The 17,750-nt window shown below is 36.1% G+C and overlaps 3 protein-coding genes across 3 annotated transcripts; all 3 read right to left on the bottom strand.

Annotated features, from left to right (window-relative positions):
- Positions 1 to 923: 923 nt before the first annotated feature.
- Positions 924 to 6,202, bottom strand: LOC111694772 (26S proteasome non-ATPase regulatory subunit 8). Its single transcript, XM_023463786.1, has 6 exons — positions 6,017 to 6,202; positions 5,263 to 5,383; positions 2,659 to 2,800; positions 2,131 to 2,253; positions 1,435 to 1,517; positions 924 to 1,147 (listed from the first exon to the last, which is right to left on the bottom strand). Exons 1-6 carry the CDS (start codon positions 6,182 to 6,184, stop codon positions 990 to 992), a joined length of 795 nt encoding a protein of 264 aa, XP_023319554.1. The 5' UTR covers positions 6,185 to 6,202; the 3' UTR covers positions 924 to 989.
- Positions 6,189 to 14,434, bottom strand: LOC111694769 (26S proteasome non-ATPase regulatory subunit 2). The gene is made up of 8 exons (XM_023463784.1): positions 14,323 to 14,434; positions 13,870 to 13,959; positions 13,370 to 13,536; positions 12,992 to 13,069; positions 12,238 to 12,340; positions 11,165 to 11,315; positions 10,337 to 10,445; positions 6,189 to 8,220 (listed from the first exon to the last, which is right to left on the bottom strand). The coding sequence occupies exons 1-8, from the start codon at positions 14,387 to 14,389 to the stop codon at positions 6,250 to 6,252; spliced, it is 2,736 nt and encodes a 911-aa protein (XP_023319552.1). The 5' UTR covers positions 14,390 to 14,434; the 3' UTR covers positions 6,189 to 6,249.
- On the bottom strand, positions 14,397 to 17,596 carry LOC111694770 (pre-mRNA-processing factor 17). The gene is made up of 5 exons (XM_023463785.1): positions 17,423 to 17,596; positions 16,833 to 16,924; positions 15,586 to 16,318; positions 15,376 to 15,500; positions 14,397 to 15,147 (listed from the first exon to the last, which is right to left on the bottom strand). Exons 1-5 carry the CDS (start codon positions 17,546 to 17,548, stop codon positions 14,469 to 14,471), a joined length of 1,755 nt encoding a protein of 584 aa, XP_023319553.1. The 5' UTR covers positions 17,549 to 17,596; the 3' UTR covers positions 14,397 to 14,468.
- Positions 17,597 to 17,750: the final 154 nt, after the last annotated feature.

Raw genomic sequence — 17,750 nt, 5'->3', positions numbered from 1 at the left:
TGAACCCTGTGATTTTTTGATAATTCATTTAATCATTTACGGTGTTTTTTCTTAATAAAAGTTTAAAAACAATAATTTGAACCAGACCTAACGATCGTCATTTTAAACCAGAGATAAACCAAGTTAAGACCATAAGCAAACCCTCAATACTTGATTTTTCTTCGTGAAGGAAACTCAAGGTATTAGACAACTGCGCGCAATATTTAGAGGCCCAAACTTTTGTGATTTATGGCTAATCTGTGAGACTTCATCTTGATATTCAATATCTGATATTTTAATTTCAGAAATTAGTGTGTTATTCCTCAAAAATTAGTTATACCAGCTAGGCTGCAGGGTTCAAGAATCAATACGGTGCTTAGGATCCGGGTTCCGTTGGATCCGCAAGATTTCGGCTTCCTGAATCCGGATCCGGATCCAAGGGGCAAAATGTCAACCTAACACTGCAAACAAAATTTACTCTCCAACCCAAATCAGAACTATTGGAAAAAGAGAGATTATAAAAATTTCCTGATTTCTGAATGGTTCAAGTTTTAGCAAACAAATAAGCAAAAAAAATTAAACAAAAATTAAACAACTCTGCTTTGTTAAAAAAAAATCAGTAAATAAAGAAATAATCTGGATCTGGATCCGGATCCATTTTTTCCAGTGCGGATCCAGGATCAGGATCCGCATCAAAATTAAATGGATCCTAAGCAATGGTTCAAGAGGAACTAATTTCATCCGAAGGACTGCACACTGCACATTTAAAAAGATACGGATAACTTCTCGATCCAGAGATTCCACAAATGTTTTACCCTTAAATCTTTTTTAATAGATTTTTTTATGCATGTTCCGAAATATGGAAAAAATAACCAAAACTACAGAAATCATATCTCAACCCAAAACTCATTGCAACAAGAAAAATTAAAAAAAAAACTTGACTATTACGATTCCACTCACATATTTGTTTATTTTTCAATACGTTAATTTCCAAGAATATAAATAAAATACTAGACAATCTGTTCCATCTCCCTGGCGTAGGATATTGCCATGTTAGCTAGCTCTAGACTAGGTACTCCACCCTCCTCTCCTCCTCCCTCCTTCTTCCAGGCTAGTCTACCCTTGGATACAATCCAACCACGCTCAGCTCCATAACTTTCAAGTTCACCTTCAATAAAAATAAGATTAAAATTAAGGAAAAGTATATGGTTTTTTAATCGTTTTATGCTTTTTTTTAATTCTTGAACCGTTTTATTAAAATCAATTATTATCTTGCTAACATACTCTTTTAAACCATTAATCATTTTCCCGGAGGACTGAAAATCCCCNCCCCCCCCAACATGACCCTAGTTCACAATTGATTGTGTCCCCCGCTTCGTCTGAGAAATGCAATGATATTACTTTATTTCCATTTTCCTCATGTAAAAATGAATATCAAAAAATGATTTGTTTTACCTTGTTCAATACTGAGCATACGGGCAGCGTCTGAACAGCTCATGTCGTTATAGGCTTTCTCCATACAACTGGCTATCTCATTCCTACAAATAGGATAAGGTTGCTATATGTTAATTTAAAACTTCTTAACCCTTGTAATAACAAAATATGATTGATCTCGATATTTTGTTCATCTGCAGATTAATTTAATCTTTATTCGATATCCCGTGAAGAGTGTCGTCTAACTATCAAAGTCAGAGAATTCAAAATTCAGATATCAAGCAGATTCTGCGTAAAATTCAAAAGTGCCCACTGAGGATATCGAGATCAATCAATCATCAGGATTGTGGGTATCCAAATCATATGCTCTAAGCACAAGACACATCACTTTCTGCTGAATCTTCTCTGTTTGGATATCCCTTTTCGGGTTCCGACCAATGAAAGTTATCTAGTTGGTTGCGCTGCAAATGTTTTCAGTTTTTGTAAGTGACACTCTGATTGGTTGAATTTTAGAAACTTTCTTGGATATCAAACAAAGATTAAATTAATCTGCGATTAAAAATCAGGAGATCAAGCATTAATCTTTACATCCACAATGCAAGAGTTTCTAGCTCGGGTAATATTTAGAGGGGTTGTTTTCAGTCTTAAAAAAATCTCAAGTACAATGGGTTCGATGGGATAAAAAATGAGTATCTTAGAGTATCAACGATGTCTAACCTGACAGTGTTGAGAAGAATGTCAATGAAGTAATTAAAGGATTCAGCGGGAACATTCCCTTTAGCTAACAAAACCTTGTTATAACTTCCCTCCATTATATACTGCTCCAGGCTCACTGGGTGCCTAACAAAAACCAGATCAAATTATCGTGATGTTTTTAATGGTCTATTTGAAGCTTATTATATAAATGTAAATTTTTATAAATCATGAGGAACAAAATATCATTAATAAATAAGAATTTATATGTCTCTCAATTTTACAACTCAAAAATTCGCCTAATCATCCAAATCTCAGAGTTTAACCAAAATAAAGAAAAAATTTCTTCACGAGTAAAAATTGATTTGTTTAAACCCGCGGTACATATCTAGTAGGGTAAATAGATTAGGTAGAAAAAAGACTTTGTTGGACTTAATCTGACAAGTAAATTTTGTTCCTGATTCCAGAAAATTTGTTTATTTTCAGCTTGATATCAATTATTGGGGGGGGGGGGGGGGGGGGTATTTTAGTAATACCTTTCCTGGCGTTTACCTGATGTAAATATTCTGTTTGGTCTCGGAGTGAGGAAGTCTCTCTAGCTCAGTATGGAACTCCGCTACACGGTTCTGTGCCAACAAGCAGAGCAGGTTCAATCCAAGCAGCTGATATTTAAACGCGGACTCAGGTAACTTCTCTACAATTAGAAATAAACCATTAACCTTTATTTAATCTCGTAAATCTTAGTCCCGAAAAGGATTTTGTTTCAACATGGAATTTAGTTCCCAAATTAACACTTGGCCCATTTCTAACACCGTCTGCAAAGTTATTTTTTTCATTAAATCCAAGACGAGTAGAACAAAATAAAAGGCTAAAACTATATATTGAAACAATAAATGTCAATTTTAGACTAATAATAAGGTGTGAGAATTAGTTTTTGATGCTTCTTGATTTCATTTTCAAACATATATCCCTATTTGGAAACAATTACCGGATTTCAGCTCATGTCGCGTTTTCGGAACATATCCTGGTTTTAAGACAATTACCGGAATTCATATCAATGTCAATTTTTAAGCATTTACGCACTAACGTAACTGAACAAGATTTTTTGATAAGGTAAAATATAAACAAAACAAAAAATAAAAAAATGTTCTGTACCATTTCTGTTTCAATAAAAGTTTGAAAGAGAGAGGGTGTTTTAAAATGCTTGAAAATAAATCATCGATATTCTCTAATTTAACAGATAAAATATTGAAATTTAGATTCTAGAAATAATCCAGAAGTTAATTTGGTCTTTTTGTAAGTTACTAGTCTTTTTATCTATTTGTATCATCTATTTCAATTGTGAACATGTTTTCTTTGAATACATTGTAAAAGAAAAACAAACAAAAATTTTTTGTGCATTTTCTAAAAAAATCGTGGATTTTTAAAATTTTCAAAAACCAAATTTAGTGAGAAGCAAATTTTTCAATTTTCGATCAGGCATAAACCTTCTCTGGGGTCACGCGAGGTCCCACAAAAAATTTGGCCCCGATTGGTTCAGCCGTTTTGACGTTTATTGGATAAAAACAAAAAGCCTTTAGGTCAGATAAAAAATTAAGATATATTAAAGTTACAGTAAATCTGAGGGGATAAATTTTATAGCATGACTGTGCAGTGTAAAAATTAAAAACTCAAAAAAAAAATTTCTTCAAGACGGGGTTTATCGCAGTTATGCTGCCTTAATTTTTAACTTTATCAATTTATTTATTTATAATTTTTTTATGAAACAAATTAATTGATACATGTATTTAATGCAGAATGCAGATACTCATTTTTCCAATCTTCTTGTTTCCTGGCTGTCCTGTTTTGCTCATTCAATTAGCTGAATACCCCCGCCTCCCCCCCAGGAGGATTAATATGCAGTTTCGGGAGCTGATCAGGCAATTTGTAGTATTTCAATATCAGCTCTTGGGTTTCTATATTTATTCCAGTTGTTTTTGACATCGACCATCTATGCAGGTTTATTGCTGACATTGTTGTATAATGAAAACTTTCCTTTGTCAGCTGCATTACATGTATCAGTGTCATGCAGTAATTTAGAAAGAAATTAAAAGACCTCCTAGCCTTAACTGCATTCAGCTAGTTTGGGTGTATCCCCTAGGAAAGGAACATCCATGATACCAATGATGATCTCTCTCAGAAAGTTTTGATTAAGATTCCACAGCAAGGTAGTTTCTGAGTTCCACTATATCTGCTCGTAAAGTAGGATAAGGTTGGAATTTAGGAGGTAGGCGGATGAGGATGGGGGTGTAAGGGTAGCAGGTATGAGATATACCATAGTCCTCACTTTTAACGTGTATTCCCACGTGGACGGATTTTTTAAAGAAAAAATAACCCGCTAAGCATGCTGTCCCATCGCTTTAAAGTACGGGGAGTGTGTCTTTTGCCTATCAATTGTCAGAGGCTGCCATGAGTAATCCAGTTTCCATTTTGAAAAGGGTGAAAAGCCAGTTTATGGTATTTGATTTAAAGTCTATTGAAGGCTCTGTTCCCCCTTAAAACCTGTATCAGCGTGTACTTCATCCCTGATGTTTTGAGTTTCTGTATTCCTTCCTTCTTTATTACTATATCTGTTCGGGATAAGTCAAGCTTTCCACTCAGTTGTGGAGAGCAGTGACCTTGCTATCTAGACTTCTTTACAAGTACAACGCACATAGCGCCCTTTCTCTCAACAGGCTTAGAAAGCTCTGCTGACACCCTTCCTCTGGGAGGTTCGGATACACAATGTTATGCTGCCTTATAGAATACAGCTACTTTTAAACTAACTTCATTTTCACGAGAATTTTTTTTGTAATTTTCATGAAAAATTAGCTGAAATGAGTGAAAATTTAAAAAAACGGTGTATTTCCAGGATAAAAATCCGTACAATCCGTACAATTTGAAAAAAAAATCCGAACAATCCGTTTAATCCGTACAATTTTAGGGTTACAAAATAAAAAATCCGTACAATCAGTACATTTTGGCCACCCTGTACTTAAGAGGAGGTTTAGTGATATATTAATATTCTCATTCAAAATTCTTGCAAAACTTTGCTCTCATGATTTCAATTATATTTTAGGCTGAATTTGAAACAGAAGACATATGCTTAATTTTTAGTATTTTATGAATGCGCTCTACCTGCAAAATCATAGTAGTATGTTTGAAGTTGTGCCATATATCTCTCAAAGCCCTGCGTATCCTGTTTAGAAACACAATATTGTGCTCCTATCTCCAGGGTATCCCTAGAGACGGTCAACTCCTAAAAAAGTTTGAAGTTGTCAGGAAAACCGCTAATTCAGAAAAAAATATTTTTAAAAATATCTTATTAACCCTATCATAACTTGAACTATAACGCTCTTTCTTTCTTCTTCACTTTTTCAAAACGTCATAGTCCTGTAGAAAAAAAATATGCATAGGGTATGGTGGAGGACGATCAAACGGCTGGTCCACATTAAGAATAAGGAACAATGTCAACTTTACACGGAATTCGCAGCTTAATATAAGCAGGTTTCGATGATTTTTCACACACATATCTCGGTACAAGACGAACACACAGAGATTTAAGGGTATATACTATATACACACCTCACAGTCATAACCAGAAAGACCCGGACTTAATTGACAGGTAATCAGACGACTTCACATATATATCTATGGTAATTTTAAACGAACAATAAAGGCAGACCACATTTTGTAATTGGCATGACGTAGGTTATTCTTTTATCATCGTGTCATTAATCATATTTGTAAAATTAGATTGTAAAGTCGTATGATTAATTATATATTAATTCCGAGTCTTTCTGAGTATGACTGTATATTAATCGGGCATTGCCATCTTTGCATGGATGGTCACTTGAAATTACGCTTTCAGTCCCTTAAAATGTTTACAAACCTGTACTGACGCCTCCTCTCCTTTGGTTGGAAGGAAGGAGAGCTGTGTCAGACTAAGCTTCAACTGTTCAAGCAGTTTTCCAATCTTGGTCAAATCTTTATTCTGGGCCTTGGACCATTCCTTAGATAACTCTTGGTACTGGGAAACAACAGTCTTTAGATCCGCCATTTTATCTGAAATATAATTAGTTCAGTACACATACAACTTATTTAGATACTTTATCACACAAATATTTAATAATCAGGATTTTTCTTAAGGATAACAAACCCTTCCATTATAGTGGTGACAGGAATATATTCCTCTGTAGCTAGCTCCGCTCTCTCTCCGTGTGCTAGAAGAACTGGTGTGGTATGAGTCTGGAACCCTGTGATGGTTTTAGGTTTCCCTGCCTGCCCAACCACATCAACGGCTTGACCAACCCGGACGGAGACAGGAAGAGGTCGGAGCTCCGTATCGAAGGTAACAAGCATCCTTGGCTGCATTGCTGTGGCCAGTCCGTAGAGAAGGTAGTGGGACTTACCCAGGATAGTGTTCTTCACGTCCAGTAGAGCAACGAGGACGGAGAGAAGGCCAGCAACAGCTACAGGAGACATTAGAGTACGGTCGGAGTGGAACGGGTTGAGTGTCAGGGTTCCTTTACCAAGATGAACAAGACCCTGAGCTATACGAACCATAAACAAGTTGTTCTGTTCCTTAGCGTGATATTGAGCCAACTGTCGAAGGGTTGCAGCAAGTCTGGCGTTGTTGGTTCCAGCTCCGATCAATCCTAATCCGAATATAGAGTTCTGTGCAACCTCTGGATCAGGGTCGTGAGAGAATTTGCTCAGGGTGTCGAGGATGTTTAGTTGAGGGTTGGAAACGGAAATGAGAGAGAGCGCAAGAGGAACTGCTCTACGGATACAGGGTTCACTGTATCTCATGAGATGTCCTAGAGTACGATACAGCATCTCGCTTCCGATATCCTCGCCCATAGCGATCAGACCTAAACCTAGAACTGCAACAGCTTGCTGTCCGGACATGTCGTGTGATGCCTCTTCCTCTTTCTCCTCTTTCTTATCATCCTTTTTCTCATCTTTCTTTTCATCTTTCTTCTCATCCTTCTTCTTGTCTTTCTTCTCGGTCTCCTTCTCCTGCTCGTAGTGCTCGGAGCAGATGTGGAGAAGTTGCTGAATCTTCAGAACATTTCCAGTTCCAGCATACGCACAGATCTCAACCAGAGTTACAGCAATCTGACGGAAGGGTTCAGGGATAACCTCGAGAGCAGCAATTGTTGCTTCAGAAGCATCCTGCTTTCCAAGATAGCAGAGACCAATACCAAGGGGCAGATATTTAGCAAAGCTATCCTTGAGATCAGCTCCTGACTTCTCCATCAGAGTCTGGAGAATAGTGGAGGTTACATCTCCATTACAGGATCCTACTGCAACCATACCTGTAGCCAGAGCAGTTACACCGATAACCTCCATGTTAGATTTAGAGTCAGCAAACACACGGAGTAAAAGCTCAATAACATCAGCTCTATTAGAACCAGCGTAAGCCAATCCTAATCCAAAGATGGCTCCAAGACGCATCACGTTGCTTGAGTGAAGAACATAGTCACAGAGAAGAGCAAATGCAGGATCACACTCATTTCTAACTCCAGTATTAACTATACCACAGGCGAGCAGAGCTCCAGATTTAATCCAGTCCTCTGGAGAGTAAAGATATTTATCAATCTGTGTCAAACCTCCGTCCACGTCCCAGAGAAGAACCAGACCTATGCTGGCAGTAGCGGAGAGCATACCATGCTCCTTGTTCTTATACAACCACTTGTTGCCGTCCTCCATCAGAAGTTTGTCCTGTCCGAACCCTGTATTGATGAAACCATTAACAAAGCTAGAAGCTAGGTTCTGACGAGCTGAATCTACAGCTCCTCCTCCGAACCCTGGTCTCACATTGTCAAGATGAGATTTGTAAACATCATCCGGAGTCTTAGCCTCCATAATATCCAGCTCCCTCGCCAGGTTGAGAAAGTGGTTGTTCAGCTGGACGTTGGACATGATTTCGTTGAGATCGTCGTAGTCCTCCGAGTCCGCCGGTAGCTCGAGATAGAACTGATGACGACCTAACATGAACGCTAGTTGTCGTTTAACTGTACTATCAGGACAGGTGTTAAATATATCTTCAACCTTGTCTCTATCGTTTAGTTGAAGAGCTAGACGCATTGCCTGAAGAAGAAAAACATATAAAAGTACAACCCAAGTATTATTTTTGCCGTATTTTGGAGGGTCATATAAAACGATGTTTAGTCTGAAACGCCTTTAATTAAAAAAATAAATATATTTCTCTTTTTTAATGCAGAATTGTTATAGTAATATCTCAGTAGTGCCTGATGTTAAATGAGCAGACAGTGTTCTTTAGTTTCTCCAGATATCCAGGATGATGTATGCGGCCCAACCTTCTAGAGAATGCCAGAACTTGTTAAAATCTTGATGGTTCAGGTGATTAAACTACATTGTTTGAATGAAGAACTCCATGGTTTAGATGAAAAACTTCATGGTTTAGATGGAAAACTTCATGGTTTAGATGAAAAACTTCATGGTTCAGATGAATACTCTATGCATTGAATAGATAAAAAAAAAACTGTACGGTTTAGATGAAAAATTATTTGGTTTGAATGATAACACCATGGTTTAGAAGAAAAAATCCATGGTTCAAACAAAAAATTGTTTGGTTTGAATGAAAAACTCCATGGTTTAAATAAAAACGCCATGGTTCAGATGACAAACTCTAAGGTTCTCGTTCTGGTGACCATTACTGAGATGTATCTGCAAAACTCCAAGGTATAAATAAAAAACTTGAGGGTTCAGAATATAAACTCCCAGGTTTAGATGATAAACCCAACAATTCAGGTGATATAATCCAAGGTTCAGGATATAAACTCCAAGGTTTAGATGATAAACCCAACAATTCAGGTGATATACTCCAAGGTTCAGATAATACACTTCTAGGTATAGATGAAATATTCCATGGTTAGGATGTTTAAGTCAAAGGTTCAAGCGATAAAGTCAATGGTTTAGATGATTAACTCTACAGTTAAGAACATAAACTGCATAGTTCAGGTGATACACCTCATGGTTTAGGGGATAAACTACCATGGTTTGAATGAAAATTGCATTGTTTGTGATAAATTCCAAAGTTCAGATGAAAAACTCCATGATTAAGGGGATGAACTCGAATCAAATCAGGTGATATCCATTTAATCTTAGGGATTCTTGGTAGGTATGTCTTGAATAAGATGTTCTCTGAACGTGTCTTGATGTAGTTTATCACCTGAATCATGGTGTCATATCAGGTAAACCTATAAGTTTATCTGAACATAAAAGTTCATCATCTGAATCTAGAAGTTTATCATCTGAACCTAGAAGTTTATCATCTGAACCAAGAAGTTTATCATCTGAACCTTTAAGTTTATCATCTGAACCTAGAAGTTTATCATCTGAATCTAGAAGTTTATCATCTGAACCTAAAAGTTTAACATCTGAACCTAGAAGTTTATCTTCTGAATCTAGAAGTTTATCATCTGAACCTAAAAGTTTATCATCTGAACCTAGATGTGTATCAACTAAACCAAGAAGTTTTCATCTAAACCTGGGAATTTATCATCTAAACCTTGGAATTTATCACTGAAAACACGGATCTAAAGTCAACTCATCAAGATTTAAAAAAGTTCTGGCATCATTTGGAAGGTTGGGCCGCATAACTCATCCTGGATATCTGGAGAAACTTAAAACTATGGTCTGAGCTGAAAACTTTAGAATGGTGGATATCAGGATTAATGCTTAATCCACTCTTTTTCTTAATCTCCAGATTAAATATTGCTTGTTTTCCTCATGAATTTAATCTCCAGATAAGTCAACAGATCGGGATTAAGGATATCCCATTCTAAAGATTTCAGCTCTGATCATACAAATTTAATTAGTTTCATCATTTGTTTAAAAAAATACATAAAATATCTTAGTTTAAAAAGATAAGTAACTTGCGAGTATTTTCCAGTAAAGCTATAGTTTTAGCTTTAACGACTTCTTGAAAGAAAAAAACTTCGCATTTACACTGTGCGTAAATCAAACTATGAATTGTTTCACGTAAACTATTAAAATGTACTGGTTTTATCAACCCTGGGGTATATTTTTCAAGGGGGATGATTTTTGATGGTTTGTTGAATAAAACGAAAAATTGGCTTTCAAAAAGGCTACTTTTTCAATCTTTTTAGTACTTTTATAAAAAATTCATGATTTTACCCAATTTAGCAAATAAAGCCCTGAAAAATTGCATAAAGAATACCTGAGGGAGCTGGTTAAACTTCCTAAAAATATTGAGAGCTGTGACGAGAAGGTTTGTATTCTCTGGATCCGGTACATACGGTACACAGCTAGTTAGGTACAGGCACACCCTGGGACAACAAAACTTTAAACTAATTCAATGAATCCAGTCGCAAAATTATTGTACAAACTAGGCATGATGCACGATTCACAACAGTGCCATTTAAACCTTCGTCTGATCAAAAGTGGGAAAGATATTGTCTTTATATTTTCTTTTTTTTATTTCGATTACTTTCTTCATTTTTTCTGCAGCATAAATGCGCTAGTAAATCACTATTGAAAAAAAAACACATTAATTCTTGATCAGAATAGCTTTTCGGACATGTAACTCTTTTCAATGGAGGGTGAGAAATTACTTTATGAGTCCCTTTGATGTATTAAATTTTAGCCAGGGATTTTCTTAAGAATTTTTTTCAATGGGGAAAAGTTCATTTAATGTTAAAATTAAATTATTTTAAAGTTCTATTGAAACTTGAAAGACTTACTTCAGGAACCTTTTGCAAATACTGTGATAAACAGAAAATTCTAAAATAGGAAGACGACATTTAAAATAAAGTTTTAACTCTAAAAAGTCCATTGAGCATGAGATACAACAATTGTGAGGTAGAAACAGAGCAATTTCACTAAATTGGTGATTTAATAAGTGTCTAGTAAAACTATTTTCTTAGTAACATCAACTTTATTAAAGAGTATTGCTGTAATGTCGTCTTCCTACTATTTTGTTTTCTGGTTCTTACTGTAAATTAACATGAAAAATTTAATTTTATCTATTTAAAAAGTTTCTAGTTTCCTATTGTAAGCAGCCTCGTCCACATACTGCTCAAGGATATCTAGCTGTTCAACCTCCATCAGGAGATCACAAGCCTCGGCCTCCGCGTGATGTTTCATCTGAGAGGGAACTATCAGCTTTGCAATATTCATCAGTTCAGTCTTACTGGATTCTAAATATACACAAAATGACATATTGTTGATTGATTGATTTAAAGACTTTACGTGTAATTTTAAGTGATTCTCCATGCAAAGATGTCTATGCCCGATTCACAACGGTACACTTAAAAGCTTTGGCTGATCAATAATGAATTATATATTAATCTATTTATAAATTTAGCTTCTGTCTGTCTGTTTATTTGTTTGTATCCAATAAACGTCAAAACGGCTGAACCGATCAGGCCCAAATTTTGTGTGGGCCTCAAGTTGCCCTAGGGATAGTTTATAAAGGATCAAACTTAAAAAAATTTGTGTTTTTATTTTTGTAAAATTTTGAAAATGCGCGAAAAAAATATTATTAAAACTTTTTTTTGTTTTTGTTTTATACTGTACAAAGAGAAGATGCTCACAGATAAAGCCACAGTTAAAAGTTGAAAAAGAATATGGGCGCGAAGCGCCTTAAAAGCCTAATGATTATAATTTTGACAGCTGATTTTTTTTTCTTTTTCTACTAAAGTGACTTGCATAGAGAGACACTTGAATTTACGCTTACAGTCTCTTTAAATTTTATTAAAGTAGGCACGCCGTACTTTTGAAGCCTATTGTAAGCTGGGATTTAAAAAATATCATAAAGGTGATTTGAAGGCACCCCCCTCCTGACCCCCAACATTTATTCCAAAGAAGTTGATTCCAAAACTTCAAATATATTTTGCTCAATATTTTTTTTATTTCCAAGTTTAACAAAAAATCCCAAAAGAAGTTTCTTCTTCACTACATTTTAAGGATTCGGAATCCTTGCTGGATTTAATAAAAAGCATATTTTGTTTCAAATTCCTAAAATCCGCACATAGCACTCCAGGAATAGCACAAAAATACACCGGGATTATTCAATTTATGTGTGTATGAAATATAGACCGTGATAAATCGTGAGTTGACCTTGATCTGCTGCTAGAGAGTTAAACTCTTGAACCACTTCTCCAGCTAGATGTCGAACATATTCATGTCCCCAGAGTTCTATCTCCTCGGTACTCAGGTTTCCCTAAACAACAATTTATTCAGGGGTGTATATTTTTCAGAATTACCCCCCCCCCCCGGGAATAATTTTTGATGAATGGGGGGGGGGGGGGAATTAAAAGTTATTTCGTTATTTTTGGTACTTTACTTTGATACGTTACTTTTTAACAAATTTTGCGCTCCGCACAAAAATTATAACTTTACAAAATGATTTTCAAAGGGCCCGGCCGGGTGGAGGAGATTTTTCGATAAAATATACAGTACGCCCCTGACCTTAAACTACATATTTGACTATACTTAAAACTTGGAAAGGACCAGATTTAATGAATAGCGAGAAGAAGTTAAACTAATTATTCTGCGTTGGTTTAAGTTAAGAGAAGTGGTTTAACTTTGTCTGTGCCAAACTTGAACCCAACTACTTCTTTCTATTCAATAATCTGTCCCTGGTGTAGACACGCTAATTCTTAAAAGAATTCTACTAAAGAAAATTTTCAAAGTTTGTAATATCAAAGGTTTACACAATCATGTTGCATAAATATAAGATTAATTTAGATTGAAGTAAAGTTTAATTTCTATGATTTGAGCTATTAAACAATTCACTTTTAATCAAAATGTGAAAAATTCTAATGTGGATACAGAGAAAATGTTAAGAATGAAAAAGACTATATTTTTTTACCTGCATTTTAAACTTGAGACATTCTCTATCCTCTGACATTGTCATTGCTAGCACAGATACTACATCAGAACACTGGGCCTGGTGGAAACAAAGGAACATTATAAAACAGAAAGGACAAATAAAAATGTTTCTTTTCCCGCTTACAAGTCTGACTTTAAATGGTTAATAAGAGATAAAAGTCTAAAAGCAAGTATTTACCATGGAAACAAAATGAAATTGAGTTGAGAGAATATAACAAGTTGGACAAGGAAAAAATAAAAGATAAAACCGATTCAAACTTTCTATTTAAATCTTGAAATATCAATATTAGGCTAAATCAAATTAAATCACATCATCCTTTAATATCAGTATAACCCTAAAAATATCTAGGTTCTCTACCTTGACGGGTCCAGGAGACATCTTGCCTTGGATCTGCTTCATCTTGTCGAAATGAGGGATCATAAACTTTAGAGGTTTAGGGACAGAGGTCATTGACGTGGTTGAGGCTCTGATCAAGGTTGTCATTGAGTCCAGGGCTAGCTTGTACAGGGAAGCATCATTCTCGTCTTAAAAGAAATGATTATTTAAAATTTAAATATATAGATCTATTTTTTGGAAGGAGTAAAAGTGAAGTTAAATTATAATGCTAAATAAAAAATATAAAAAACAGAGCTGGGAACAATATTGTAGAGGTCAATGCTCGATCTCGATCACTTATACAGTTTAATTTAATCTTTATTCGATATCCCGCATAGTAATCGTACCCTGGAGGAATTATTGAAATGAAGGAATTAAGCATTGATCCTCATCTAGACGTGCTCACAGTGGATATCGAGACCAAGTGATGCGTATCCAACACAAAAATTCCCAGCTCAGTTAACACATTTTATCAAAATTACCTAATCTTGTGACACAGAGTTCAAGTTCTTCGTTTAGAATCTTGTCTTCCTCAGATAGTTCTTCCTCCTCTTGCTCCTTCTTCTTCTTATCTGAACAACAAACGTCAAACATGTACATTGCACATAATATAATAGAAAATACAGATATATCGTCAGAAACTTTTTACTGTAACTAGAAATCATGAAAATAGAGACACAAAATGTTTGAAAAATTTCACTGTAATTAACATGTGGATCTTTTAAATAAATAAAACGGCTCACAAAACCAACATTTATTTTGTCGTAGAACTTTTTTACTGGCCGCCTTCGAAAACATATCTTCTAATTTGTATTCTTGAAAAGCAGCGTCCGCAAATTTCCTTTTTTCAGACACAATACACAAAACTTCACTTTAACATCATATTTTCAGTTTTTAAAATGTCTTTGTATTAAAACAAAAACTTAAATTTTCACCTGCTTTTTCCTTCTTTTCCTTGTCGGGGGCAGATGTAGCGGCAACTTCAACTTCTTTTGGCGCCATTTTTAAATTTCTGAAACAAAGTTTTTTATACGATGAATGAATGATTTTAACAGTTTACAAAATATATGATCTTTTCAAGTTAATCCCAGAGTTTCATGTTTCCATCCCAGCTTGCAGAGGCGACCTTGCTCGGTTCATGAGGGTGCCAGAGAACCTGGATACAGACATCATCGTGAGCCTTCCACTTGGATAATAACTTAGTCGTCTTCCAGTCCCAGATAAATATTTTCCCGTCTCCATCTCCTGAGGTCAGGTACGTCATCTCCGGAGAGAAATCTAGTCCGCAGGCGTATCCTGCCACCATGTGTCCCTTGAACACCTTCTTCCTCACCTCCTTGAACCTCTCACCCACCTGGAACACGCAGATCTTGTTGTCCAAGGACTGGCAAGCGATCCATTTACCGTTAGGAGAGGGTGTAACAGCCGGCATACTGTGCATGCTTGGGTCAGCAATATATTTCATGTCGACTGGAATATTCCACTCCCAAACACGAAGGGATTTATCGTCACTAGTTGATACAAATCGACGATTTTTATCAACGAATGTGATTGTGTTGACCGCTGCTAAATGCCGATCGTATTCTTGTACTATATCTCCAGACCGGATATCCCAGCAGACGATCTTGTTAGCGCTAGTTCCGGCAACAATGAGGTTTTGTTTGTCGTCGTCAGGGTTAAACTTGCAACAGAACGCCATTTTCTTGTTGGTAAACCTACTAATAGCTTGTCCTGTCTCGGTATCCCACAATTTTATATATCTAGAAAATGTTTCTTTAACAAATTTTTAAATATGAAAAAGTATTTACAAATATGGTTTTCATACCCCCCCCCCCCCGGCCAAAAAAAAATATTTTGTTAATTCATGAGGACATTTTTTTAATAGTACACGTACTAGGCATTGAAATAAAAACAAATTTAACAAAAATGGGTACAATCGTAGACAGCACTGTTATATACGATATATCATAATTATAAGAATTATTCACCTGTCGTATGAAGCAGAGAGAAATTGGTCACCAGCATTGTTAAAGTTAACATCTCTAATAGCCTGCTTGTGTCCCATATATGTTCTGATACAACGTCTCTTATTGTATACTTCCCACAACTTGACCTATACAAAGAAAAAAATCAAATCTGCTTCTCAAAAACATTTTTGACATTTTTATTTTAAAACCAGAATGTTAAGTTTAATTTACCTTATGGTCCATGGACCCTGAGAGAATGAGATGAGCTGAACCTGGAAACCAACGAATAACTGATATCCCCTTGTTGTGTCCGGTCCATGTATGAATCTGTCTCTTGGGGATAAAACATTTTGCCGGAGGTTCGTCCGACTTAAGATTGATCCCAAGATCCTGAGGAGGATGGAGAAACGTTCTTCCCTGATAATCCTTGTCGTCTTTGATGTGAAGAGTAGATTTCTCCTCCATCGGAACCTCCTCTTCTCTCTTGCCTTTCTTCTGACGTTTAGCCAGATATTCTTCTAGGTAAGCTGCGTCCTCATCTGTGGGTTTACTCACAGTTTCTTCATCCGCGTACTTAGCCCAAGGACCCAGATATCCTTCTATATCACTTGGATCCGTATTCTTGGCTCGCTTTCTTTTATCCAACGGTCTTTCTTTGTTGTCCTCAAAAACGGTTTTGAAATCTGCCTCGGCGGCCGCAGCCTCACTTCCGATAAGTTTATCACCTTCCGTTTCACTGGTAGCAGATGGATCGTAAGCGTATTTAAAACTCTGAAATGTTCTCCGCTGGGTCTCGAACTGGAACTCGTTGACGTGAGCGTGTTCGACATATCCAGCCAAATGGTTCTTCTTGGCTGCCTGCTGCTGTGTTTTGAAGGGATTGGACGGACCAAATTCCGGAGCAAACAGTTCATCGTACTTAGGATTGTACTTCACTTCAGCTGCAGATGGATCAAGATGACGCCTGTCACATAAAAGATCTTTAATTTTGAACTTGAGAACAATGAAGCAGGTTACATCATTCGTTTCGAGTATTTAACCCGATCTCATTTTATTCCTCTCAAGTTTCAACCCAACACAATAAAGAAAAAATAACTTTTCACTGAGCGAGAATATTTGAGAGCTTTACTTACAAGGACAGTAAGCGTAATTTCAAATGACCCTCCTTGTAAAGATGGAAATACCCGATTAGAAACGATACCCTTGAAACCGTTATCTGATCAGTAATGAAGAAGATATTGTCATTTTTATTGGTTTGTGGTTAAAAAGTATTAAATTCTGATAATTCCTGCAGTAAAAATGCACAAGTTACTTTTGTAGAGAAATTACAATTGAAAATACTCAGTTTCAAAATTATATACTTTGATATCTAATTAATAATTGAGAATAATGCATTGCCATCTTGAACGGTCTCTTGAAATTACGCTTACAGTCCATTCTAATCAATACCCACCGTAACCTATAAATATTGATTATACCTAGAGTCCATAGCTGCATTCAGTGTTACAATTGGAGCAGCCATAACTGAGAAATCTAGGACATTGCTCTTTCCAGTAAACTTTCCAACATCCTAAATCAGAATTCAAATAACAATTGTAGTAAGTGTTTTATCAACAACTATAAAACTGTAAGTAAAATGTAAATTAACGCATATTTTTAAAATTTCCGAACTTTATACCCGTTATGGCGCAATGACTAATGGTGTTTAATTCAGGCGGCTTGAGTTTTATACTACCGCGGCTAGGACAGGCTAGCTGGGGCCGGGCGCTGCGGCCGCATGATCAATTATATACATATGTTATAAAGATATACCATATCGGGGGGAGGGGTGGGGTTGGTCCAAAAATCGTTCGGGTCCGTCCTAGAGAACGATTTTTGGACCCACTCGCAAAAATCGTTCTCTAGGAAATTACCAATCGATCTCTTTGAAATTACCAACCTATATGCCGACAAATATCCCCCCCTTACTCCCTACGGTCCGATACTAACAAACTAATTGCACATCTAACTAACAAACCTGTCAATTAGGCTGGAATACGTTCCTTCTTCCGACCCCCTGAAAACTAACCTTAAGATGTAGAAACTTCTCCTCTCGTGAACTATCTTTCTTCTTCGTTTCCTCCTCCTTCTCCGTATCTGACTCATCGCTTGAGGATCCGGAACCGTATCCACTTAAACCTGTCAAAACGGACATTTTGATTTTATTCAGAATCTGAAATGAAGATTAAATGCTAAAAGCTGCAGACTTGACTAAAAATTAAATACTTATTTGATGATAACTTTAGGGTCTGTCCTAGTATACGATTTTTGGACCCCCCCCCCCTCCTATCAATTTTGTACATAACCATTTATTTTTCAGCAAATTTATTATTATTTATTTTTTTGTTATTTAGGTT

The sequence above is a fragment of the Eurytemora carolleeae genome, unplaced genomic scaffold (assembly GCF_000591075.1).
Source record: "Eurytemora carolleeae unplaced genomic scaffold, Eaff_2.0 scaffold9, whole genome shotgun sequence".
NCBI classification, from domain to species: Eukaryota; Metazoa; Arthropoda; class Copepoda; order Calanoida; family Temoridae; genus Eurytemora; species Eurytemora carolleeae.
This window is presented reverse-complemented; position numbering and strand designations above follow the sequence as displayed.

Bases quoted from the DNA above. Each gene is read 5' to 3' on its own strand.
- LOC111694772 (XM_023463786.1), bottom strand. From the start codon at position 6,184: ATGGCGGATCTAAAGACTGTTGTTTCCCAGTACCAAGAGTTATCTAAG. The intron at 5,384-6,016 runs GTTTGTAAACAT...AAACTTTTTTAG, and splicing joins GAGAGGAGGCGTCAGTACAG to GAGTTGACCGTCTCTAGGGA. The intron at 1,148-1,434 runs GTAAAACAAATC...TTTTTATTGAAG, and splicing joins TATGCTCAGTATTGAACAAG to GTGAACTTGAAAGTTATGGA.
- LOC111694769 (XM_023463784.1), bottom strand. From the start codon at position 14,389: ATGGCGCCAAAAGAAGTTGAAGTTGCCGCTACATCTGCCCCCGACAAG. The intron at 11,316-12,237 runs GTCAACTCACGA...GTGTATATTTAG, and splicing joins CTCTCTAGCAGCAGATCAAG to AATCCAGTAAGACTGAACTG. The intron at 8,221-10,336 runs GTATTCTTTATG...TTTCTTCTTCAG, and splicing joins AGTTTAACCAGCTCCCTCAG to GCAATGCGTCTAGCTCTTCA.
- LOC111694770 (XM_023463785.1), bottom strand. From the start codon at position 17,548: ATGTCCGTTTTGACAGGTTTAAGTGGATACGGTTCCGGATCCTCAAGC. The intron at 16,925-17,422 runs GTTAGTTTTCAG...ATTCTGATTTAG, and splicing joins AGAAGTTTCTACATCTTAAG to GATGTTGGAAAGTTTACTGG. The intron at 15,501-15,585 runs GTAAATTAAACT...TTCTTTGTATAG, and splicing joins CAGGGTCCATGGACCATAAG to GTCAAGTTGTGGGAAGTATA.